The sequence below is a fragment of the Elephantulus edwardii genome, unplaced genomic scaffold (assembly GCF_000299155.1).
Source record: "Elephantulus edwardii isolate Elephantulus edwardi_28Jun2011 unplaced genomic scaffold, EleEdw1.0 scaffold00042, whole genome shotgun sequence".
Classification (NCBI taxonomy): domain Eukaryota; kingdom Metazoa; phylum Chordata; class Mammalia; order Macroscelidea; family Macroscelididae; genus Elephantulus; species Elephantulus edwardii.
Window position 1 is genome coordinate 2,240,785 of NW_006399792.1, and position 25,967 is coordinate 2,266,751.

General features: G+C 37.0%; 1 protein-coding gene across 1 annotated transcript in view; it reads right to left on the bottom strand.

Moving 5' to 3' along the window:
• The window catches only part of PTPN13 (protein tyrosine phosphatase, non-receptor type 13 (APO-1/CD95 (Fas)-associated phosphatase)), a 209,859-nt gene that overhangs the window by 99,201 nt on the left and 84,691 nt on the right, over positions 1 to 25,967 (bottom strand). Inside the window, exons 7-15 of the mRNA XM_006885322.1 lie at positions 22,847 to 22,942; positions 22,364 to 22,454; positions 17,639 to 17,858; positions 11,469 to 11,543; positions 11,175 to 11,349; positions 7,670 to 7,823; positions 7,340 to 7,478; positions 5,124 to 5,276; positions 3,096 to 3,278 (exon numbers count right to left, since the gene is read on the bottom strand). Of these exons, the coding sequence (XP_006885384.1) occupies positions 3,096 to 3,278; positions 5,124 to 5,276; positions 7,340 to 7,478; positions 7,670 to 7,823; positions 11,175 to 11,349; positions 11,469 to 11,543; positions 17,639 to 17,858; positions 22,364 to 22,454; positions 22,847 to 22,942 (1,286 nt within the window). The remainder of the gene's footprint in view (positions 1 to 3,095; positions 3,279 to 5,123; positions 5,277 to 7,339; positions 7,479 to 7,669; positions 7,824 to 11,174; positions 11,350 to 11,468; positions 11,544 to 17,638; positions 17,859 to 22,363; positions 22,455 to 22,846; positions 22,943 to 25,967) is intronic.

Consider the following 25,967-nt stretch of genomic DNA (forward strand, 5'->3'; position numbering starts at 1 on the left):
ACAGTGTCAGTAGTAGTAATGGGCTCAAATATGAGAGATTATGAGAAGGACAGGTCAGGGCTCTGATCCACTGTTCACAGGGTCACTATGAGTCATACTTCACTCAGTAACACCCAACTAAAATTACTTATATAAGACAATAGCCAGAAATTAATTACCACCTATGGAGTGAGGCATGTGAATGATGTACACACCCTGAAAGACTAGCAATTGATTTGTCAAGGATCTATGACTAATGTGCCTGGAGAATTACTTATGTTCCTTAATACTTGGCTATTCCTCCTGCATAAAATGTTCTTTCTACTTTATCAGTCATATCCTTACTTCAAATTATATGCATAAGAAAAAATAAGATTTCACTGACTTAGAACAGGTAATAGAGTATCACCAAATGTCAATCATTTAAGTGCTACCTTCATAATATCTGTTCTTTTTTCTGTATTCATTGTTAAATGGATTTTCATACATGCAGAAATTTATTGAAGGACTTTTAAATGACAACTGTAAACAGAAAACCAGTGCTACTTGTCATATATAGAATCGAGGTATAAAAAGAAATACCATCCAAACAAAATACTATTAAGTTTAGGTTAGCTATTATTGCTAATGAATCCTTTAAAATAAAATTAATCCTTTCTTCATTTAAAATAAAAATCAGTTAGTCATAGGAGTTAAATGTACAGTAATCCCGTATTAGTTTCTTGGCTTCAGCTGTATAATCAGTAACTATTTAAGGAGCCCTGCTGGTGTAGGACACTATTGGTTTGCTAATCAGAAGTTGGTGGTTCAAACCTACTAGCTGCTCTTTACATGTCTCCTTCCTAAAGGTTTATAGCCTTAGAAATCTGTTAGAAGATTGCTAAGAGTTGGAATCAATGTAACAGTAATAGGTTTGGCTTACTTTTGTTCCTGTGTGTGTGTGTGTGTGTGTGTGTGTGTGTGTGTGTGTTTTAGTTACTGCCGAGTCAGAACTGACTCATACATAGCTGACCTCCTAGTGGTTTTCAAAGGCTCTAACAGGGGAGGAGATTGCCCATTGGTCTCTCAAGGAACAGCTAGTAGATTGAAATCATGTGCCTTTTGAGGACTTCTTTTCCTTAACAGACATGCACCTTAACTACTATCACGTAATTAGCCAGGGCACTGAGCTTCACAGTTGTAAAGTTCTCCCACTGACTGAAATATTAATATGAAATATCGACTCTTAGTTATAGTCTATTAGGTCAAAGACCCATGAAACTGCTATCTACAAGAAAACAACACAAAGATTTAGGATAGATCACATATACCTACTCAAAAAAATATATCACAGAACATAGTTCCAATCATTCCCATACATTGTGGTTAAAAAGTTATTCCCCATTGATCTATGCTCTCTAGGAAATGATGGTATGAAACACACTGTGAATGAAGAGAAAATAAACCCACCCACCCTGTACTTAGAAAACAACCTTAAATATAGCACTTAACAAGTCAAGATTCCTTAATAAAAGATTCAGTGCATACTTTAAAAAAATATAGTTTAGAGATGTTCAGTAATGATGAAAAATGACAAAAAAATTAAGATCAAAACAGATGAGCAGGTTTGAGACACATAATAGTATCGGATTTCTCTTTAAGTCTTAAGTGGTGGACAGTACAAGAAATATGCCCAACATAAACTAGTTGTGAGAGATGAGAAGAATGCAGACTAGCTTCTCAATCTCAGAAAATGGGGGGGGGGTGGAGGACAAGGGAAACTGTGTAGGAGAGAAATTCAGGACAAATGCCTGCTGTTAAATAATAGTTTACATTGGATTGTGGTCTTTCTATTAATGGAGATTTAGATCTAATTAACTAGATCAGGGCATGTTCTATATTTGGTGGGGCTGGGATGGGAAATGGTCAAATGACTCAAATCTGTACACATTATCTTTGACGTGTTTTCTCAAAACTGGGTTTAAATTAATGCGAGGTTTTTCTCCAAGATACCTCTTCTAGCAGCATTTCCACTGGGGAAAGTAAATTAATACCAGCTGATCTTCTGGTCCTGACATTCATGGGAGGCGGATGGTGGTCTCAAGCCTTCCTGAGAGAACACATTATTCTATAATAACCATATAGCTACTTCCGGGTTTTATAGGAAACCAATCAACTTAAAGGTTTTTCAGGTTGATGATTTTCTAGAATTAGTCAAGACCCTCATAACCTATCAGCATATCTGGCAAGACTGTATTTCACACCAGACTGCATTTCATTCCAAATATAAACTGAAGTGTGAGTGGTTTCTGGGAACAAAGGTCAGAGTATACCTTTGGCTCAACTCTGGGTAAACCCAACAGCATTTTAAGGTTCAGATATTCCAATTATGTTCAGGACTTAAACATGCTTTTGTTAGGAAGCTATAGTGGCCAAATAGCTAGAGTGGTTCGAATCTATCCGTTGCTACTTTGTGATAAAGATAAATAATTATTTCCCATGTGGGTTACAGCCTCTGAAAACCCCCTTGAGGGTCAGCTATGAGTGAGTTCCAATTCAGTGGCAATTAGTTGAATTGCTGAGTTTATTTTATATAAACATTATTACCTAAAAAAAACATTGTTTCAATCTTATCTCCATAAAGAACATAAAACTGCAAAGTGCAGAAAGCCCTGGGAATATAGTTTATGAAATGCAGTAAATCTCTGGGTCATGGAAATTCAAATACAGCTGCTTTGAGTAAGTTACTATTGAGCAAGACAAGTCTCCCAAGAGCTAAGATAATGATCTCCTCTGAACACTCCAGGAGTTTCTCTATGTGAGAAAGAATTACCTAAGAATACTTTCAGAATTAATAGAAAAGTCAAACTGGTTGTAATTTAACAAAAGTTAACAGCGCATATAACCAGATAGGAATGCAAACTCTTTTTCTAAAATCATTCCCTAAGAAAACAAGAGAGAAACAAAATTCCAATAAGATTCCTAAAATTAAGGAGATAAATAGTATTAAGGTGTAGTAGCCCTACTGAATGATAAGATTTGAAATTTATGTAAGATGAGCCAATTAATATGTTACAATGGCAACAGACAATATTTGTTTTAAAACATAATTTTAAAAAATGATTAAACAAACATACAGAGAAAGAAATCTTCTTGGTTTCCCTCCAGGGAAAGCGAAGGACCAATGTGCGAACTCCATTGTGAACTTCAAATACAAGGACACCTTTAGAGCAGACACCAAGCAGTATTCCTGTTTGGGACTTTTTCTCAGGGAGTACTCGGTGAAAATGAACCCCATATTCTGTCAGTCTTTGGCAAACCTGTTGAAAAAATATAACCATAGCAAGAAACTTCAGTAAAAAGTAACAAAGAAACAGCAATTCCCTGATAATTCAAAGTGAAAATGGATAGTCTTTCAGCAGATGATGCAGGGACCACAAGGTATCTGCAGTTTAAAAAACTAAATGTCAACTCTTATCTCACTTAGTATATGAATATTACCCTCAACATGTACAACAAACTTAAATGTAAGACATAAACCCCATATTCTGTCAGTCTTTGGCAAACCTGTTGAAAAAATATAACCATAGCAAGCATGCACATAGAAGACAGAGGGATAAAGGTCCCCCCAAAGCTGTCCCAGGAAAGAAAGGCCCTGAGGAGATATTTTATAATTGCTACTCCAACTCAAATATCAACCCACTTCACGTACTTTAGGCATGTTGTTGCTGTTAGGTCCCGTTGTGTCGAGTATGACTCATAGTTACCCTGGGAACAACAAACCTGAACTCTGTTCTATCCTGTGCACATGCTGTTAGGAGAAGCTATTTCTTGGAGAGGGACGTCATATTTAGAAAGGTGGAGGGTCAGCAAAAGGGAGGAAGACCCTCAACCAGATGTACTGACACAGTGACTGCTGCAATGGGCTTGAGCATATTGGAAATGATGAGGACGGCACAGGACAGGACAGGGTTCAGATCTGTTGTTCATAGGGTCACTACGAGTTGTACTTGATTCAATGGCACCTAACAACAACCCACCCACTGCAATCAAGTTGATTTAAACTCAGAATTACCCTGTAGGACAGTAAAACTGCCCTATAGCTTTTTCAAAGGCATAAAACGTAAAAGCAGACTGCCTCAGCATTCTTCTGGGCAGCAGCTTGTGGGTTCTAACTGCTGAACGCTAGCAACTGAAGGGACCAAGTAACTTTACTCTTTGGTATTTCCTCAAGAGAAGTGAAAATATATGTTTACCTAAAAATATCTGTGTCCAGAGACATTTTATATTCATCCCCTTAAGAAAGAATTGACATTATTGGGTGGGATGGACTAACATAGTGACTGGGGCATTGGGGTCAGGAGAGTGGAGATGGTGAGGTTGGCAAAGGAGGTTCAACAACAAGGTTCACAGTCATTGTTCATAGGGTTGCTATGAGTCTGTCGGCTCAATGGCATATACTACCACTACCATGGTGGCAAAATTATATGGGAGCTCTGTGGCTTGCTATTGTTGTCAGGTGCCCTTGAATAGGACTCGCAGCAGCTCTATGAACAATCGATTTGAACCCTGTCCTAGGTCCTGTGGCATCTTGACCATCTCAGCTATATTGAGCCCTGGCTGCAGTCCATACTACAGATAGACAATTTATGGATTATCAGTGAATTTTGTTCCTAGGTCCCTTTCTTTAAATCAAATTTGTATATGTCAAAGTAGTTACATGTGGGTTTGTATCAAATAATAGTCAAATGTTTGTTTTTGTAGACAGCACATTTTTCTGTACATAAGAAATAATAAAGAAATAGTTCTAGAAACCCAAAACCTCCTTAGTATAATAATAGAGTAATAATAATGTTCTGATGAATATTGCAAAGCAGTGCTCCTTTGTTAGTACAAGTCACTACATGTGCTTTGAGGTGTTTATCCTAATAGGCATTGTAGTACAAATGTGCATTCAGTGTGACAAAGCCCAATAGACATTATGCAGTATACAACGATACAAGGTTTTAGTTAACAATAAATGAGATGAAATAATGCATAGTTAGAAGCATTTGGCTAGCTATTAGATACATATCCTCCAATACTTCTTGATTACTCTGGAAAAATGTAAAATCCCCCCAAAACCCAAAAATGTCAATTATTTGCAATCTTGTATGCTTACTGACCTTTAGAAATTCCAATTCTGTCTCTTTTTCAGAAGCTCCCACATAGGTATTATGCAATTTGGGTAACTCTTGTTTAATATAGGATAGCTCAAGTTTCTCCATCACTCTGGCAGGCAAATAATGTTCCATTCTAAAATAAGACACACCGTAAACCTAGAAAGGAAAATATTTTTGTAACTGATTCCACTTGCCATGGATAAAAGAGAACCCTCTTCTTCCTTTTTATGAATTTGTGTCTCTGTCTAGGGTAAGAGAGTTCTACTTCTCTTTCTCTTCCTAAGAAACAAGCTTTAAAAGAAATACATCAGTCCTTCTCTTTTATTCAGTGAGGAAGAGTGATCAAATTGAGTAACAAGTTTATGGACACACTGAAATTTAAAGGTCACAGTGAAATGAGACCCTTGAATGTCAATGTGTCCATAAGCTGCAAGGGCCTCTTTCACTATGATCCTTGCATAAGACAATACAAAAACATCATGACATCTCCATGTGCTTCAGAGTAATAGGACTCTGCTGAGGGACTTTAGTGGCTTTTGGAAATGTCTCACCACACCTTTCTTCTGGATTGATGCTCCCTACTGGGTTGAAATCTCTGAGGTTTTGGTTAAAAGCCAAAGACTTAATGATTTGTGTCATGCAAGATCTCTTCAAGTCACTATAAAGTCAGACCCACTGCTGTGGAGCTGATTCCAACTCATGGTGATCCAGCATTGAGATTTTAAGGCTGTGCATCAGGCCTTATGGTTAGAAGTCCAGTACCTAAGGCTTATGCTATAAAGATGAGGCTCATAAGTGGAATAGTACTTGATTCCTCTTAAACTCATTTATATTCAGAAACATTGGGTGTTGTACATCTGTTCCATATTCTGTGAGCTCTGCTAGTTTCTTGGTTCATCACTGAACAGATTAAATGTGGGAGGCATAAAAGATCTCTTTTATCTCCATTTGGCTAGCCATCTTTGTACCTAGTCTCAACCAAAAGCTGGAAGAAAAGAGAGGCAAGTGCTAGATATCTATCAATTTCCCAAATGAGACAATTGAAAAGAGGGGAAAAAAATATGCTGTATAATTGTATACAAACAATGTTACGGGAAACTTATACTTGGACCTGGAGGCAGTTGTCAGAACAGAGCAAGGAAACACTGCATGGTTCAAAATTGGGAAGGGTGTGCACTAGGGATGTGTCCTATCTCCATATCTTTTCAATCTATATGAAGAACAGATTATCTGAGAGTCTGGACTCTATGACGAGAAGTGTAGCATCAGGATTGGAGGTAGGTTCATTAACAATTTGTGTTATGCAAATGACCCAACCCTGCTTGCTGAAACTGAGGAGGATCTGAAGTGTTTGCTGTAGAAGGTCAAAGATTGCAACCTTCAATGTGGATTGAAGCTCAGCGTCAAGAAAATAAAGATTCTCACCACTGGGCCAACTGGCAGCATCATTCATGTTAGATGATGAAGAGATTGAGATTGTTGACAGCTTCAGTTTGCTTGACTCTATAATCAACACTCTTGGTACTAGCAGCCAGGAAATTTAAAGATTAATTACATTGGGAAAGTCTGCTGTTAGAGACCTCTCCAAGGTACGGAGGAGCAACAATGTCAGTCTGGAGACTAAGGTGCGGCTGATACAGGCCATGGTCTTTTCCATTACTTGCTATGCATCAGACAATGACTAGGGATGATAGAAGGAGAGGTGATGCCTTTGAGCTTTGGTGCTGGAGGAAAATATTGAATGTACCATGGACTGCTAGGAAAACAAACAGGTTCGTTCTAGAGAGGGTGAGGCCGGGTTGCTCCTTGGAGGCAAGGATTCTGAAGCTTTGTCTGAAATACTTTAGAAACGTTGCAAGGAGGGACTAGTACTTGGAGAGGGACGTCATGCTTGGGAGAGTGGAGGGACAGGGCAGGAGAGGAAGACCCTCGATGAGATGGATTGATTCGATCACTGAGGTTATGAGGATAGGTGTGTCAGAGACAATAAGATTGGCAAGGGATAGAGCAGGATTTAGGGCTGTTGTACACAGGGTCATTATGAGTCACAAATGACTCAATGGCACATAACAACATGGGGAATTTGGTCATTTAAAGACGCCAAACTAACTAAAAACTCTAGAAGTATTCATCCCATCACATGCAAATTTAGTTCTGGATTGTGCTAGGGATATGCTATATCACATGAAAGTGATCTTGGGGAAGAATATAAACTCTACCTCTGGTTGGTAATCTCCATACTCAGCCTGGAGTGCTAAGGATGCTAACAACACAGAAGTTTCATCATCACAGTGCATTCTCTCCTCCAAGATATCTTTACGCAGCTGAAGATAGAACTGATGGCATGTCAAAGTATGTCTGTAAAATAAATACACACAAATCCTTTAACTTCTGATTTTGAGCCTTGGTTGATTTTAATGACAGGCATATACACTAAATTTCAAAATGGTCATTAAGTTCTGAGTTCTTCTGTATCAAACAATTTAGTGATGATACTAAGTTAACAAATCCAAAGGTCAGGGGCCAAAATAGAAAGTCTGTGCACTCACTGTATCAAACTAACATCATCCATGAAAAACTTAATTCGGAAAAACAGAGTAAAATTAACAGTGGTTTTGCTCTTTTTCTTTGGTTCTTCTTTCCATCCTTCTGGGGCTACTTTGGTTAATTTTAAATCGGGATCAACAAAGAAATACTCATTATCTAAAATAGAGAGAAAAAAACATTCAGATAAATGATTTTTAAAATTAATTGTTTCTCAATTTTTTTATCAACCTTTCATTTATCGTTCGTTCTTCATGGAGAATTTTCATTCTTTCAAACTTTTGTTCTTCACCGAGAAATAACAAGACTGTTAAGCAATATAACAAGGGGCTTTAAGGTACTAGAAGCTAATCTTTTAAGAATAAGGGCCATGAAGTCAAATCAACTTGGATTCAACTCCTGGCCAAATATTTTACTCTCTGTGTGGCACTGAACAAATGATTTAACTTTTACACAAACCATTTTTCTTCTCTGTAGCATCAAATAATGTGTAAAAACTAATTTCCTGCTTTCTATAGTTATTATAATAGATATAGAACACTTAGTAGAAATAAGCACATACTAACATTAAAAAATTATTATAAATGTAAAAAAAAAGCCACCAACATTAGCTCCTAGTTAAATTTTAGATGGAATATGTGTTATTGTTTTACCTTTTATTTTTTTATTAAAAATGTCATCACTTAACATTCACTGACTCCAAATCAAAGGCCATTTACCCAGAATGGTCAAGAAATGAGGTGTGGTAAGGAATTGTACTGACAAAACAAAGGTACACAGTTCAAATCTATCAGCTGCTCCATGAAATTCACTGCTCTGAAAACTGCCGGAGGGTCAGCTATTACTTAGTTCTAGCTTGACAGTATTCTACAACCACAATAATTAAATAAAGGCACTCTGGGAGTGTAGAGTATTGCGTACTATGCTGCTAACCAAATAGTCATGAGTCCAAATTCATCAATGGGAGAAAAATAGTCCCTCTCATTAAGATATATAGCTTCAGAAACTGATAGGGTGGACACTAAGAGTTAGAATGGCTCAGTGGCAATGGGTTTGAAAAGTCATACAGAAGCTCTGATGGCACTGTAGTTAAAGCATTTAACTGTCAAACAAATGGTAAGAACACAACGGTCATTCTGCAGGAGGAAGATGCAATAGTTTGGTTCTGTTAGAAACTCCACGGGGGATTGTAAAATGGTGCAACCACTCTGGAAGGCAGTTTGGCACTTCCTAAAAAAGCTGAACATAGAAATACCATATGACCCGGCTATTCCACTACATGGAATATACCCTGAGAATATGAGAACTGAGGCACAAACTGAGATTTGTACACCAATGTTCACAGCAGCATTATTCACCATTGCAAGAACATGGAAACAGCCCAAATGTCCAACCACAAATGAATGGATTGAGAAATTATGGTACATTCACACAATGGAATACAATGCAGCATGCAGGATCAGTAACTTTGTAAATTATTACCTAACTTGGGAGGGACTGGAGAGCATTATGCTGAGTGAGCTAACTCAGTCCCACAAGGATAAATATTATATAAAACCCTTATTGTAGAATGAGGATAAGGATCCAGGAGGGGTGGGAGAGGCTGGAAGCAGAGGGATGTGGATGTACAAGGGGAAGGGGGGATTAATCATTGGGTTGGGTTGTACAATTTGATGGGTGGTGGGGTTAGGGAAATTGAAAGAATTTGTTCAAATCTGTATTTGAATTTTGTAAATAAACTAGTAGGAAAAAATATAAATATGAAAAATAAATAAAAATCAACAACAACAAAAGAGGGGGGCAACCAGAATAGGTTTGATGGCAATATAACGTCATTAAATAGAAATTCTAATGGATTAGATACCTTAAGATAGATAGCACGGCATGATTAGTCAAGAGTTCACACTAGTAAAGTGAGAGAGCATTAGAGTACACAGCTGAATACTTTTTGAATGACTCTACACAAATAATTATTATTATTTGAGGAATAAGTATTCAACACACTAGGTTGAAGGAAATACATTTTCTCAAAGTAAGTGCATTACAATCTTGTAATGTTTCAGGGTCATTTGGCAGGAATGTCACCTTTGGGTATTTATTAAGTTTCCAAGAAAAATGTCCAAGGAAATAAAAAATTAAATGCCCAACAGTAATTTGAAAATATAAAGATTTATTAAAGAGAAGACCAACTCCAAAGGGCTCCTTGCACCTGCGACTACTATAATTAAGAAGGAAGGATTTCAAAGGAAGTTGTGCTCAGAGAACACCGTGACTGCTGCCCTTCTGGAGTTCAACACTTGTTAAGTTTAAAATAATATATGAAATGACTTCTTTCCAGTCAGCAACTGACAGCATTCTGAAAAAAATACTGTGTACTTCTAGGACAGTAAGACAAAGGATGTGGAAAATGGGTGAAAGGACCCTACTAAAAATTCTAAACTATATTGTTCTTGTTAGGTGCTGAGAAGTTAAGAATGACTCATAGTGACCCAAGAACAAAAGATTTGAACCCTGTTCTATCCTGTGCCATCCTCATACTACCTGACACACAGACACCACTGCAGTAGACACCGTGTCCATCTACCTGGTTGAGGGTCTTCCTCTCCTTCGCTGACCCTCCACCCTTCCCAGCATCATGTCTTCTCCAAGGAATAGCCCACCCAGACAACATGCCCAAAGTATGTGAGGTAAAGTCTCATCATTCTTGCTTCCGAAGAACATTCTGGATGTACCCATTCCAAGACATATCTGTTTATTATCTTGGCTGTCCATGAGATGTTCAGTGCTCTCTTCCAACATCACAGCTCAAAGGCATCAATTCTTTCCTGGCATCCTTATACACTGTCAAGCTCTGAGATGCATAGCAAGTTACTGGAAAGACTATGGCCTGAATCAGATGCACCTTAGTTTTCAAACTGACATCATTACTCCTCAATAATTTGGAGAGGTCCCTAACTGCAGATTTCCCCATTATATTAGCAGGATACTAATTTCTCTAGTAAATATGTATATAATTAACAATATCATTTCTTAAATGACCAACAAAACAACACTGACTCTAGTGGCTTAGTCTGGTGGGAGGTGGCACCTCTCTGATGGTTCAAATCCACCATTAGTTCCTCAGGAGAAAGATGGACAATCTCCTCCTGTGCAAGTTAAAGCCTCACAAAACCCCACTAAAGGGACAGTTATGAGTTGGAATGTATGCAAATAACAACATAATAGTCAATAAAATATAATAAACATCTAGTTCTATACTACAAAGAACAAAGAAAAAACCTTCATAGTCAGGGATAGAAGAAGCTTAGAAAATATAATTATAAAATATATCTATTAGGACAATGAACCTGGTGGGAGATGGGCATTATTAACACACTAATACAACTCCATGCTATTTATCCATTTAATTAGTATTTTGCAAAATGAGATCAGGCAAGAGAGTAACAATACAGGAACTCAGCTTCTTGCTAAATTTCTGTACTGTACCCCAAATTTAAAATGTTTTCATACCTTTGAGGGTTGCTAAAGAAAACAAATGATGCTCCACTAAGCCAATATGGGCCACAACCATATCAAACACATCTTTACATATAGTTTTGGTATCGCAGATCACTTCCAGTTTCTGTCCATTCAAAAGCATTATGTTTACTTTTCTCCGGCTATCCTCATTCTTCCCCTTCTTGGTCTAAAATGGAAAGACATGAGTGAAATCTATTAAAGAATAATTGTAACTGGTGTGAAATATCTTTTTCCAGCAATTAATGAAATTCACTAAGAGTGAGGCAAATTGGTTGTATTACTTACAAGAATAGATGGTGGCAAATCCAAAGATATAATTGGCTCCACTGTCATTTTCACAAACTCAGGGCCAAAGAAATTCTGCAAATTACACAAGTAGGATTAATAGCTTTTAGAGTTTGTCTTAGCTCTTTCTTTAAAAGGAATATGATAATGATGATGATAATAACACATTTATCATAAAGCCATTAGATAAAATAGCTAAAAACATGTAGAAATTTTTATAGTATATTTTAGAAACAGGAATGAATTATATCTTAAGTTTGTGTAGAACTTAGTTTCATTTTATATCAGTGATAAGGAATACAATGCTTTGCTTTATATTGTTCATTAAAAAGTAGTTAACTAGTTAAGCAAGTTATGAAGCTCTTATTTGGCTTGATAATGCTAACATGTGATATGATTAAAAGGAATCCCATTGTTTTTGAGGGAGTTCTGGTGACTAAGTTGTTAAGAATTGTGCTGCCAACCCAATTCTATTATGGTCGTATCCATGAATTGCTCTGTGGGAGAATTATGGGCAATCTCCTACCGTGAAATTTATTACCAAGAAAACCTGCTGGAGGATCAGCTATAGTTCGGTTGTGACTTGACAGTACACAACAACAACGTTATTAGAGCAGCTATTATCCAGTCTCTCCCAAGATAGGTGACAACTAAAGGACAAATGTACTTTGTGACAATAAAATATGTATATCCCTTTGTAACCATGTTCTTAAGATTCTGTGACTGTTCATTTGAAATAGTGATTAACTAAGGGTTAGGCCTAAATGAGTAAGGCTTAACCAGAAGCTGAAATGAAGGCACTTTGAACCCATCCTGAGGTACCTTCAAATGCAGGTCAAGAGATATATTTTGAAAAGTCATAGCGTGAAAACTTTAGGTACCATATGGAATCATTGTAAGTTGGAATCAACACAAAGGCAACAAAAAATAATGATGGGTATCACACAGTTTGTTACCCCTGATTGTAACCCCTATCAAGAAATGAAAACAGAGACACAAGAGAATGAGAGAGGTCTGCACTCTGGATTTAGGACTCCTCAGTTTACTTTTACTACATAATTTCAGGTCCTATAAAGAGGCTTCGGCAAAGAGGAAAAATTTTATTTTGGAGGTAATTTTAAGATGTTGTACTTCAGGTTGGAACATAGCATTGATTGAAGGATTATGTTTATTTAAATGGACAAAAGTCAAGTAAAAGCAGGACAAATCTCAAGGACAGAGGCAATTGGGGAGGGGGGGTGAGCATACTTTTGAGTTTGAAATAGCTGGGATTAATGGAGGTTTATTTTTGTTGGTTTCTTATTTGCCATTGGCTGTAGAGCTCACTTGGTTGCCTAGTGTGAGAATTCTATCTAGTTAACTGTGTGGAACATGTAAAAAAACTCCATTTCGTAATAGTTTAGCATTAAGAGTTTGTTAATACTCAACAAGCCAACTAGGTACATTTTAAGTAACATTAGAAATAGAGTAGAAACAATGAAAATGGTCTGCCAGGTGAAATACATAGTTAAGATCAACATAGATCAATTAAGACAACAGGACATGATCAAGTTAAAATGCATGTAGCTAAAGAGAAATTGGTGAAGAAAGTAAATAAAAATTTATGTTTTGTGGAAGATTAATTTAATTGTGAAATTGTTCTTTCACATACTTCCATATATACTTTTAGCCTCAAAAATACACCGCTTCTATTAAACAGCTAAAAATACATGAAAAATAGAAGAGAAACTTGATAAGTGAGACATCTAAGAAAAAAATACTGATGTTTATCAAAAGATTTTACAACAAAAGTGAAAAAAAAGGGAATCTATAAACTGGAAAAATTTTTGGTAATAATATATATGACAAAGATTTAAGTCCTAAAAGATATAGATAACTTTTAAAACCTCAACAACAAAATTTCTAATAATCTGATTAAAAATTGACACAAAGCATGAGCAATACATCACGAACAACAGCACTGGGGAAGCTAATAATAAACATGTGACGAGAGGCTCATAATCATTAGCCATTCTCTCTCATTGCTGAGTTCTAACTAATAGATGACCCCTCTCTTTTGGTTTCTGAAGCTGCAAATCACATGGGAAGAGGTCGTTCATCTTTCACCTACACACCAGCTGGTGGAGTCAAGAGGGTCAAGAAGCATAGCCTTTTGGTTAGCCAGGCAACTCTGCGGACTATGCCAGCAGAGCTCCCTCAGGAACCTTTTCATAAAGGAAAACTAAATAACAATGACATTATATTTCACAACTATAAAAAGTGGCACTAATAAACATAAAGCAACAAATGCTGGTGAGGCTGCAGGAAGACTAGAACTCATACACTGCTGATGTGATTCCTAACTGGTATCATCACTATGGAAAACAATATGGCACCTTCTCAAAAGAGCAAGACATGGAAATACTTTATGATCTAGCAATCTCATTCAAAAAGTATATAAGTGAGACAAGTAAAATAGGCTTGCCTAGGTCCACTGCAGTATTATCCCTAATAGCAAAAGCATAGAAACAACCTAAGTGCCCATCAGTGGATAATAAATGGATAAACAAAATACGGTGCAGAAAGAAAATGGAATACTACACAATAATAAAGAATAATAATAAATCCATTATGCAGGAAAGATGAGTCTGGAAGCCATAATGCAGAGTGAAGTCAGTTAAGCATAAAAGGACAAATGTTGTTGTTGTTGTTGTTGTTATGTGCCGTTGAGTCGCCTGCGACTCATAGCAACCCTATGTACAACAGCCCTAAACTCCACTTTGTCCTGTGCCAATCGCACTGTCTCTGACACTCCCATCCCAATTATCCCAGTCACTGAATCAATCCACCTCATAGAGGGCCTTCCTCTCCTGCGCCGTCCCTCCACCCTCCCAAGCATGATGTCCCTCTCTAAGGACAGGTCTCTCCTCACAACATGTCCAAAGTAAGTTAGACAGAGCCTCAGAATCCTTGCCTCCAAGGAGCCACCCGGTTTAACCCTCTCCAGGACAAATCTGTTTGTTTTCCTAGCAGTCCATGGTATTCTCAATACTCTTCTCCAGCACCACAGCTCAAAGGCATCAATTCTCCTTCTATCCTCCCTGGTCATTGTCCAAAGCTGTTTTTTGATGGTTACTAGGGATGGAACAGGGAGGAAGAAGCAGTCATTTATTATTAGATAATAAGCAGGTGATAATTCTGGTGATATGAATGTCCACACACAATATTAAAGATACAATTATTAGTATCTTCCAACAGGAGCAAAGGGGAGTGAAGAAAACTCAAGAACGGAATTAGTCCACAGGATTACTAGCCCATGCAATGAACCATAACTTCTTCTGGTCTGACACCATGGAAACTAGATGGTGTTCAGTTATCATTACTGACTGTTCTGACAAGCTTCTTTTCAGATAGAATAAAAACTGTCCTGTCCTCTTCGAGGGTGAAAAAAAATTTCTGTGGTTCTTTAATGACTGTTTATTCACATTATCTAGTTGTTGATAAAGTATGTTGCTAATTGTGCTGAAAATTGCCAGAAAGTGAATGCTGAAGAAAAAAATTACAGGCATTTTAGTAGGATGGCATAAAGATCCAGTGGGGACCTGAAAAGGCAGGGTAATTGTGGGCATGGATTAATGGTGATTAATTTTATTAAACACAATGTATGAGAAAGATCTATGAAACACAATGTGAATAGAGGAATGTGTGAAACACAATGTATATAAATGAAACACAATGTATACAAATTTTGCATGCAAACCAACATAAAAGTAACTTTTTTAAAAAGGACAATTATCATATTAATGTCTGCTCAGTCAGTGCTTTAGAGCTGATTCCAACTCATACTGACCTTGTAGGAAAGAGGAGAATTGCCTCATATATTTCCCAAGGTTTTAAATCTTTACAGAAGCAGTCTGCCACAACTTACTACCACAGAAAGCTGGTGGGTTCAAACTGCTGGTCTTTTAGCTAGCAGCCATGCTTTTTAAACACAGCACTGTAAAACACTATCTGTAAGTGTCTAATAAAGCCGATTTCTTAGTGGTAAGGAGTTGCATTGCCAACTCAGAGGCACCCGGTTCATAATTCACCAGATGCTGTGGGACAGGATGGAGGTGGGTAGCGAGAAAGCTGGACAATCTCATCTCATGTGGTTTGCAGCCTCTGAAAACCTGCTGGAAGGTCAGTTACAAGTCAGTTCTGACTCAACAGCACAGAACAACAATAAACCAAAATTCTAGATTAGCATTTCTGAAATTATGGTTGAGGAGAAAACCACGTCTCACTCAGTTATTACACTGGAGGCCTACATTATTTCTTTGGATGATATTCTAAAAAGTGTTTAACTTTAACAAAGGCATTGTTTATATTAAGTGGAATTTCTCCCTTATAGATTAAACAAAAATAAAAACACCTTGCCATCAAGACAGATATGACTTCCAAGCAAGTTTTCAGAGGCTCTAAACTGGACTGGAGACGAATGCCCATCTTTCTCTTATGGAGCAGGTAATAAATTCAAACCACGTGCATTTGGGTTGACAGTGCAATTCCTTAACCAATAAGCAACCAGAGCTAGTAAACTTAGATATTGTTGTTACATGCTGTTGAGTTGGAATCAACTCCCAGCTCACCCTCTAGTGGGTCTTCCAAGGCTATGGATCACATGGGAGAAGAATGTCCATCCTTCTCCTGTGGTGCAGCTGGTGAATTCAAACTGAGTGTCTCTTGCATCTCTTACCTCTGGGCCAACAGAGTTCACCCACTAATTAGGTAGTTGTTGTTTGGTACCATTGTTAGAACTGACCCATACATGACTCTCCAGTGGGTTTTAAAATTAATTGCACAAGAGAAGACTATTTTTCTACCATGGGTCAGCTGGTGTATTTGAATTCCATGCCTTTGGGTTGGCAGCACAACTCCCTATACTCATCAATTTCACATTGTAAAAATTAGTACTGTATTGTTGTTTTTGTTGCAGTTGTGTACCATAGAGTCAGAACTGAACCACAGGTGACCCTTCTGCAGTCTTGAGAGGCTGTTAATTGCATAGGAGGAGACTGCCCATTCTTCTCCCACACAGCACCTGGTGGCCTCAAACCATGTGCCTTTGGGATTGCAGCACAGCTTCCTGCCACTAGGCCACCAGAGCTCCCAGTACCGTATTAGTGGCTTCGAAAATTACATAAAGTCATTTGGTATCATTACGAGGAATGGAACCTAATTTAAATCCAGTTGAAGCCAAAGAACGAGAATTTGATGTAATTTTCACCACTTGAAATGGCTATTTCTCTTTAAAATATTATGAGAGAAATTTGAATTCTACTAATTTATTTAAAGACATTAAAGTATTTGTTTAAGAAATATTTAAATAGTCAAGAAACTATATTGTGTGATAAATTCTCATACTGGAGTGTTTTAAAGATGTTATGAAATAATATGTATATTTTGTGCTTATGTTTCTAAAAATATATTTAAAATTAGGTATTTGAAGAAAAACAAACCCAGCAGCAGAATAAACTTATTTTGAAAGAAATTCTCCATAAAATACAAAACAAAAGCTGTTCCTTTCTGGTTTTGGATGCTGTTAAGAGGATAAATTTATAGAGAGTGTGAGGTAATTTTTACTATAAAGCAATTATTGCCAAAATTCTGGGATGGATAGAGCAGGAGGATGAAACACACAGAACATTCTTGAGCTTCTTATCCAGCTCCAGATCTCTCTATCCTTGATCTTGGTGTGTAGGATAATAAATATTCCATCTATTAAATGATACTTATGAATATATTTATGGATTATCATTATACAATAAATTTCCCTGTAATGTTGAATGGAACGAGTTGACTTTAGGCCACAAAATACAAAGTTAAGATAGACCTGGAGAGATGATAGTCTAGGAAGTTACTTCTATAGGGCCACTCTACTGCCACATAAGATTGCTATGAGTAAGAATTGTCTTGATGGCACAAAACAGCAACAATAGTATTTTAAAATAAAATTTAAGGGGAAAAAACCCCATTAAATACTATTTCAATGTCAACTAATAAAATCTCCATCTCCAATGTAAATTAATAGGAGATGTCAATTATATCTACAAGCAACGTTAGAATATCAATAGTCATTTTATTAGATGTTTTATTGACAGTTAACTGCAAGACCAAGTTCAGGTGCCCTCACGTGAGAATGAACTTACCCGAAATTTTCTTTGGGTCATGGCTGTTTCTAGGGCCATTTCTCTTAAAGGATCCCTGGTGATGTCAAGCATAGAAGCTTTGATGGAATCGCCTGGAAACAGGCTCAGTCGGGACTGTCTAAGGGCCATCCTAGCTTGGAGTTGTAACATTTCTTCTTCTTGTCGCTTTAGCATGATCTCTTGATTAATTATACTGCCTTCTAGGGTTGTTTCGTATTGCCTACTGTACAAAAAAAGAGGAGAAAAGTAAGTATTGGGAAGAAAACAATTTAAGAATAATCAGTTAAAAAAAACCTAAAAAATAAAATAAAATAAAAAAGAATAATCAGTTAAATACTATGTTGTCAGAAGAGGTCAGTCCTTGGAAAAAAGACATTTTGCAGGGAAGGGTGGAGGGTCAGCAAAAAAGAGGAAGACCCTCAACAAGATAGACTGACAGTGACTGTAACAATGAACTCAAACCTATCAGAGATGGTGAGAATGGCTCAGGATAGGGCCAGATTCAGAGCTGTTGTTCATAGGGTATCTATCAGTTGTAGTCACCTAAATGGCACCTAAGAACATCAACCATCTACTCTAGGCTTGATCTGTTGAAGCCAAGCTGCTCTTCTTAATATTCTTCTATGATGATTACATCTCCACTGTCACCGGGCTACTGAACCTGCTACTTCTTCTATCTAGAGTAACACACCTCTGCCTGCTGTATGTATGATTCACTCTCTGACCTCACTATATTTTTTTGTTCAAGTGCTATTTTTTCTTCTCTGATCATCCTATCAGCACAAAACAGAACTAATGTAGCACTTCCACATACTCCTTATATCCTTTATTTTCATATGAAGTACCATAATTATGGGATACTCTATCTCTCCAAAGTTCCTGGAGATACTTTTTCTGTCCTGTTCATAATTGTATCTCCAATGCCTAAAAGTACATGCTAAGTGCTCAGTAAAAATATGTTGAATGAATGATTGAATATGATTTTATGACTCTTCTTCAAATAATGGGAGCCAAGGGTAATAACAAGAATTTGAATCCACACATTTTTTTGTTTTTTTAAATTATTATTAAATTTTATTAGTTTTAATGAACATTTACAGAGATTTTGGGTTTTCATTCATTCATTGTTGCACTGTTTTCTCTACCCTCCTCCCCAGTTCATTCTTCTCCCCACCCCAAATGTCTGTTTTAATTGTCCAGTTGCCACAGTGCTTGTCAAAGCCAGTTCTGATTAATCTCCTTTGTCAGTGTGTCCTTTGCCATTCCCTATCACTCCTCCCTGCGGAGACTTCACCCTGATTCATAAGGGAAAGGGGATGGTGTATTCTCTTAGCTACTTCCTGCTGAAAAGGGACGCTGTGGGTTTCAGGATGAAGATCTTCTCTCACTACTCTAAAGGGTCCCTTTGGCAGTAGGAAACACATAGACTATTAGAATCCACACATTTTTAACTCTAGCAAACATATTCTCTATCTTGCTGAAATTACAGTACAGATACTAACAGGAAGAGTAAACGATAACTATTATTTTATCTTTCCTAAAGCAGTAGCAGGGAGAAATTCACCTAGTCTGAGATAAATAAAATTTGAACAAAAACTTCAGAAAGTCTGGATCATGTGGGACAAATAGATTGGTTTATATCAGGAAAAAATAAATGGTTATCTCATCAAGCAGAAAGGCATAGAGGCAGAGGGAATGTATAAACTGTACTTCAAAGTTAACACATAAAAGGCTTACTCTTTGGAAAACATCTTTGAATACCCTTTCTGGTCACTGAAAGACACTTTTGATAGCTCAGAATCTGAAAATTACTCATTCTTGCAACTGACTCATAGTTTCCTGTTAATCTTCCCCCACTGCCTATGATATAAATCAATGGCATTGTGTGAATCTGTTTTGTCATATCATTCTAACTAATGGGAATGGAAATTTTTATAAAGAAGCATGCAACATGAAAAAATACAGCACTATTTATGGAGCTGACAAATATGTGGCCTAAAGAACAAAGCAAGGCCTGCTCGTTGTGTAGTAGGATGTTAAGGATATTAGCAAAACCTTTGCAGACATTCAGAAAGTTTTGCACTTGAATAAGGAATTTAGACTCTATTTCACAGTTCATGTGAACTTCTGTGAGTAGGAACAGGAAACTGGGCCAGTCAAAAAGAAGCAGAGTTTAACAGCTTATATTAAAATCACATACTTTCTACCACACTTAGGAAAAGAAAAAAACAAACAAAAAAAACCCCAACCACATCCCAGAACCTATATTTAACTCATGGAGCTCTGGTGGCTTCTGAAGTGGTAAGGAGTTGTGCTTCAAAGGCACATGCTTCAAATTCACCAGCTGCTCCTCAGGAGATGGGCAATCATTTCCTGTGAGGTTCACGACCTCTGAAAACTTGCTAGAGGGTCAGCTATAAGTCAGGTATGAATCAGCTCCTACTTGATGGCACATAACAATAACAACAAACCTAATTCAGATGCCATAAACATCATAGCGGGTTTTTCCCTCGAAGACAGATAATTCCTAAACCATGCATGGATTTGATGAACTGGGGGGGTCGGGGTGGGGATGGATGTCAATGTCTCCTTAAAATATAGAACAGTTAAAGCGAACATTCTATTAAAATCTTGAGGGTTTTTTTGTTAAGAAAATGGAAATAAGGCTTAGGAAATAAAAAATTTCATGGGAATATGTGCTTAATAACTAGGGAACCAATAATAATAAACTAATTGTGAGTTAATCAACAATTAAGACAAAATTCCAATGTAATTCCAACTATTCTATCTAATCCTTCTTTCCATCATGCTAATTATATCTGCGGTTTTTTCCCCTCCAAAATAAACAGAAAGAGAAAATGGTTTTCTTTAAATTCTTCCTGAATTCAGCACAAGGCAATTCTATATTTTTTAAATTGCTAAACACCCCCAAATGCTTCATTAACAAAAAGAATATTAAGCACACAGATCTATTTTTATGATTTATACCTCTTCATTCAAAATGATCAAAATGGGGACAACACAGACCAGGGGCCTAATAAGATGCTTATCTTACTATTTCTTATGTAAATGGATACTTACTGAACTTTTTCTTTACAAGAGCCAGTGTAAAAAACAATGTATACGAACTTTGTAATTAAACCAGTATAACATGAAAACATTATTTTTAAAAAATACCACGTTATTTCAAAAGGCATGCGAGAAGGGGAAAATAGAAATAAATGTAATAAAAACAACACCACTAATTAAGGAATAATTTTACTGCAATGCATTTAATTACTTGGAGTCTAAACCCTGGATAAATTGCCCATTTTAATCACATGGCTATGGGTGCCTGGTTTATTAATAGTTTACAGGTGTGAAACAGAGTCGGACAGAATAAATTATCTGAGGGCCAGTTTGTGCTAATTTCTAAATGCTTCTTTACTATACAATTGCATTTAAATTAAATTGTCTGAGACATCCAGTTTAAGATAATTTCTGTAATCTGGGAGTGAAACTTAAAACTCTGACTCTTTAATTTCACACTACAAGTTTCAGATTAATATTTTAGATTGGCTAGCATTATCTTTCACATAAGAAGTTTTTACATGCATGAAAAGGATAGGCACCAATATATTTACTACTGAGGTTTCTCTGTTTAAGCCAAAGCTATAATATCATTATTTTAAGCCTATCATAAGAATGATACCTAATACTTTTAAGAAAGCCAACTATTTTAATACGAAAAAAATACTTTAAACAGCCCAAATTGGCCTTTAAAAAAATCCCAAACAAGATAAGCTCTTTTGAAGCCATAAAATTGTAGTGAATAATTAACTTGAAAAAAAAAATACCACCCCAACCTGTTTAGTATTAACCTATTCGTTATTCATTCAACAAATGAAACACTGTTGCTGGAAGCTTGTTCTCTTAGAAATCAAGCTTTATTATCTTTTTGCAGATTTTTTAATGTCATGCCTTCATCTTCCTAACCATTACTAAGCAATTTTATATTTATGTTGACTATTTGAAATTCAAGTACAAACTAGAAATAATCAGAGCCAATATAGTTACTGAAATATTCCTATACATACAGTCTTCAGATAACAAAGGAGTTCTAAGTCTGCCCTTAAGTCAAATTTGCACATAAATTAGAAAAAGCAGTTATCTAATGTCAGTTAGCTAAATATTCGTCTGAGAGTGAACATTCTATATACAAAATGCACATAGCAAAGCAGCACTTCTTTTTTATTATGAACCTTGAATTGAGTTTTTAATATTATAATCTTTACGGAAATTGGTTCATAATTATGAGATGCATGTACACGTATGTTTATGGCTTTTGCCTTAATTCAAAGTAATTAAAATTCTAAAATTTAAAGTATTAAAATGTCTTCCACAGACCAGATTTTATTTGTGAGATCTTTAGAGGAAGAAAAAAAAAGAGTAAAAGGAGAAAAATAAAATGAAGAAGAAAGATTCCAGTATGTTGTTTCATATTATCAAGAAAGAACCTGCTCATAGCTGACCCTCCTGTGCGTTTTCAGAGACTGTAAATCACACAGGTGAAGACTATTCATATTTTTCTCCCCAGGAGCAGCTGATGGATTTGAACTATATGACTTACAATTAATTGGCAGTGCAACCCATGCCAAAGGGCCACCAGAATCCCCACAGGAAAAAAATCAACAATGACAAATTGTCACTGGAAATATATTATTACTACTCTTTCATATTACCTACCTTGGTCTTTGTGACTGGCCTTGATTTGGGGTTTCATCTACTGGGTGATCACTGCTGGACTCAAATCTCTTTGAAGCTTCACTTCTGCTCACTGATTGTGAAGGAAAAATAATGGCACAAATTCCAGAAATGTGAAAATAGTCGAATGTAAAATTCAAGTATTTAACAGACATACAAGATCATTTTTATAAATCATATTTGAATAACCAAATTAATGGTATGTTTTTAAATCCTTAAATTCTAATCTTTTTTTAAAGCCAATGAATTTTTACTCCTATGATGAAAATGACTACATAGTTGAGGAAATGGCTAATTAAGTTTCTGTAATACTGTAAAACAAATAACTTACAGATTCAGCAATTTAAAAGTTACATAGAATTATTTCCTTTTGAAAACTTATATTTCAGTGTAACTTACATCAAACCACAACTGTAATCGAGGTTTCTTAAAAAAAATATTTTGGTTTTTTCAGATGCCTCTCACCTTGTCTAAAATCCGTTTCAGAGGAAATAATAGATGGACTTTCACTGGAGGTACTAAAGATATCACTGTGGTAAGTTTTGTATCTTCGAACTGGTTCTGAAACAAACATTACAGAGCAAATTTACTAGCTGTTCCACAAAAAATAAAAATGAAATAAAATTTTATATTCAATATTGTGAAACCAGAACCTTTCTTTTACTTTAAACCCGCTTATCACTAGGCTTCATTCAAACAGTGTGATTTCAGTTTTGAGGCAATTTGAGATATTGGCTAAGAGGATGGACTTAGGAAACTGGACTTCCTTATTTTGAGACTTAGCTCTAGTACTTCCTAGATGTGTGACCTTGCTGTGGTGGTGGTTGTTGTGTACCATAGCGTCAGAAGCGACCACTAGCTGACTCTCGAAAGGGTTTTCAGAGGCGATTAATCACACGGGAGGAGATTGCCCATCCTTCTCCCTAGGAGCAGCTAGTGACCTCGAACCATGTAACCAAGTGCCTTAGGGATTGCAGTACAGCTTCTTGCCACTAGGCCACTAGAGCTCCCTAGAAAGTAATTTCATTTCTGTGATAATGAATTTTCTCTAGTTGTAAAATTGATATAATAATAGTGCATTCCTTAGAGGATTGTTGAGAGTATTGATTAAATTAATATATGCAAAATTAAATCATAACTAGCTATTATCAAGTTAATTCCAGGACAGAGCAGGGTAACACTGCATGGTTCAAAATTGGGAAGGGTGTACGCCAGGGATGTGTCCTGTCTCCATACCTTTTCAACCTGCATGCAGAGTAGATTATCCGAGAGGCTGGGCTCTATGAGGAGAAGCGTGGCGTTAGGATTGGTGGACGATCTATCAACAATCTGCGTTATGCAGATGACACAACCCTGCTCGCTGAAACTGAGGAGGACCTCATGCACTTACTGCAGAGGGTCAAGGACTGCAGCCTTCAATATGGACTGAGGCTCAATGTCCAGAAGACAAAGATTCTCACCACTGGACCAATCGGTAGCATCAGGATGGATAGTGAAGAGATTGAGATTGTTCACAGCTTCAGTTTGCTCGGCTCCACGGTGAACACTCTTGGCACCAGTAGCCAGGAAATCAAAAAACGTACTGTGATGGGAAAGTCTGCAGTTAGGGACCTCTCTAAAGTACTCAAGAGCAACGGTGTCTCTCTGGAGACTAAGGTGCGCCTGATACAGGCCATGGTTTTTGCAATCACTTGTTATGCATCAGAGAGTTGGACAATGACTAGGGAGGACAGAAGGAGAATTGACGCCTTTGAACTGTGGTGCTGGAGAAGAGTACTGAATGTACCATGGACTGCCAAGAAAACAAATAGATTCATCCTAGAGAGGGTTAAACCAGGCTGCTCCTTGGAGGCAAGGATTCTGGGGCTTCGCCTGACATACTTTGAACATGTTGTAAGGAGAGACAGGTCTTTGGAGAGGGACATCATGCTGGGCAGAGTGGAGGGACAGCGCAGGAGGGGAAGACCCTCTATGAGGTGGATTGATTCAGTGACTGGGGTAATCGGGATGGGTGTGTCAGAGGCAATGAGATTGGCACAGGATAGAGCAGGGTTTAGGGCTGTTGTACATGGGGTCGCTATGAGTCGCAAACGACTCGACGGCACATAATAACAAACGACAACATGTGTCAATAGAATTATGCTTTGTATAGTTCTCAAGGCTCATTTGTCTAAAGTTGACCACCAAGCTTTTCTTTCAAGACTTTTGAGAACAGTGGATTCTATGTGATACTACTATCATGTAAAGAACCTTCAGGGATAGTGGTTAAAACACTTAGCTGCTAACTAAAAGGTCAGCAATTTTACTTTGCTCTTACCTTACCTTATTTTTATTTATTATGATTTAAATGAGTTTACTAAGCATATCTATTTTCATTCAACCATTCATGTACAGTATAGTGTACTGCTGTTGTTGCTACTAAGTGTCATCAAGTTGTAGTCGAGTCATAACGACTCCATGAACGAAAGACCTGAACACTTGTATAACTTTCATCATTTCTCAATGTTCACTGTTTCCAGAGGCACTTAGTAATTCTAATTTATTAATGTAATCACTTCTCTTACTCCCACCCTATAATACATATTCCTATTAATAGTTCAGTTTGCACATTCATGCTTTCAGAGCTTTATCCTCGGACCAACACTTTTTTTTTTTTCTTTATATGGTTGATGTGTATCTCTTCGGTTTACTGGTCACCTTTTATCTATTGCTTGGCTGACAGAGGAGCCATGGGAGTGAGTTTTCTTCTAGACTTGAAGGATTACTAAGGGCCATAGTCTCAGGTGTTCCAGCATTAGAAGGAGTAAGACAGAAGGACTAATGGAAATAAGAATCACAGGGAAGAAATAGGAAAAGTGAAATTACATTGTGAGTTTGCAATTAATGCTTTTGGACAGGGAGCCAATGAATTTTATGTGTTTTTGTTTGTTTCTTGTTTTTCTGGTTGTTGGTTTTGTGTTTTGATTGGGTTTTTCCCCCCATTTCCCATTTTGTTCCAAGTTTTTTTCCACCCTATCCATGATATTCTATCTGGCCAGGTGTAGCAGCCAGGCATCAGCTGGTTCTTCTGTTCTCATGAGGTTCTCCTGGTCCACTAGTCCTTTGAACTATTTCGGCACAACTTTGCTTCTCTTCTTCTACTTTGTCTGGACAAGGAGAAACACTTGTTACATCCTAGATGGCTGCCTGCATGCTTTTAAGACTTTAGTCACTACTCCCTGAAGTGGAATGTAGAACACTATCTTTGTGGATGACACTGGCCAGTTGAAATTCATCAATTTGAGCTCACCAGTTGCTCAAGTAGTTTGCTTATTATGTATCAAATTCTGCATTAGATGCTATAAAAGCCAAAATAAAATAATAAATCCATTGCTACTGAGTTGATTCTGACTCATATCACCTGATAAGACAGAACAGAATTGCCCCACAGAGTTTTCTAGACTGTAGGCCCGTAGAGGACCTGACTGCCACATCTTTCTCGCATGGATCAGCTAATAAGTTCAAGTCACTGATCTTTTAGTTAGCAGCTAAGTGCATTAAGCACTGCACCACATGAGGTCCAAAAGTGCTATGTTGTTGTTGTTGT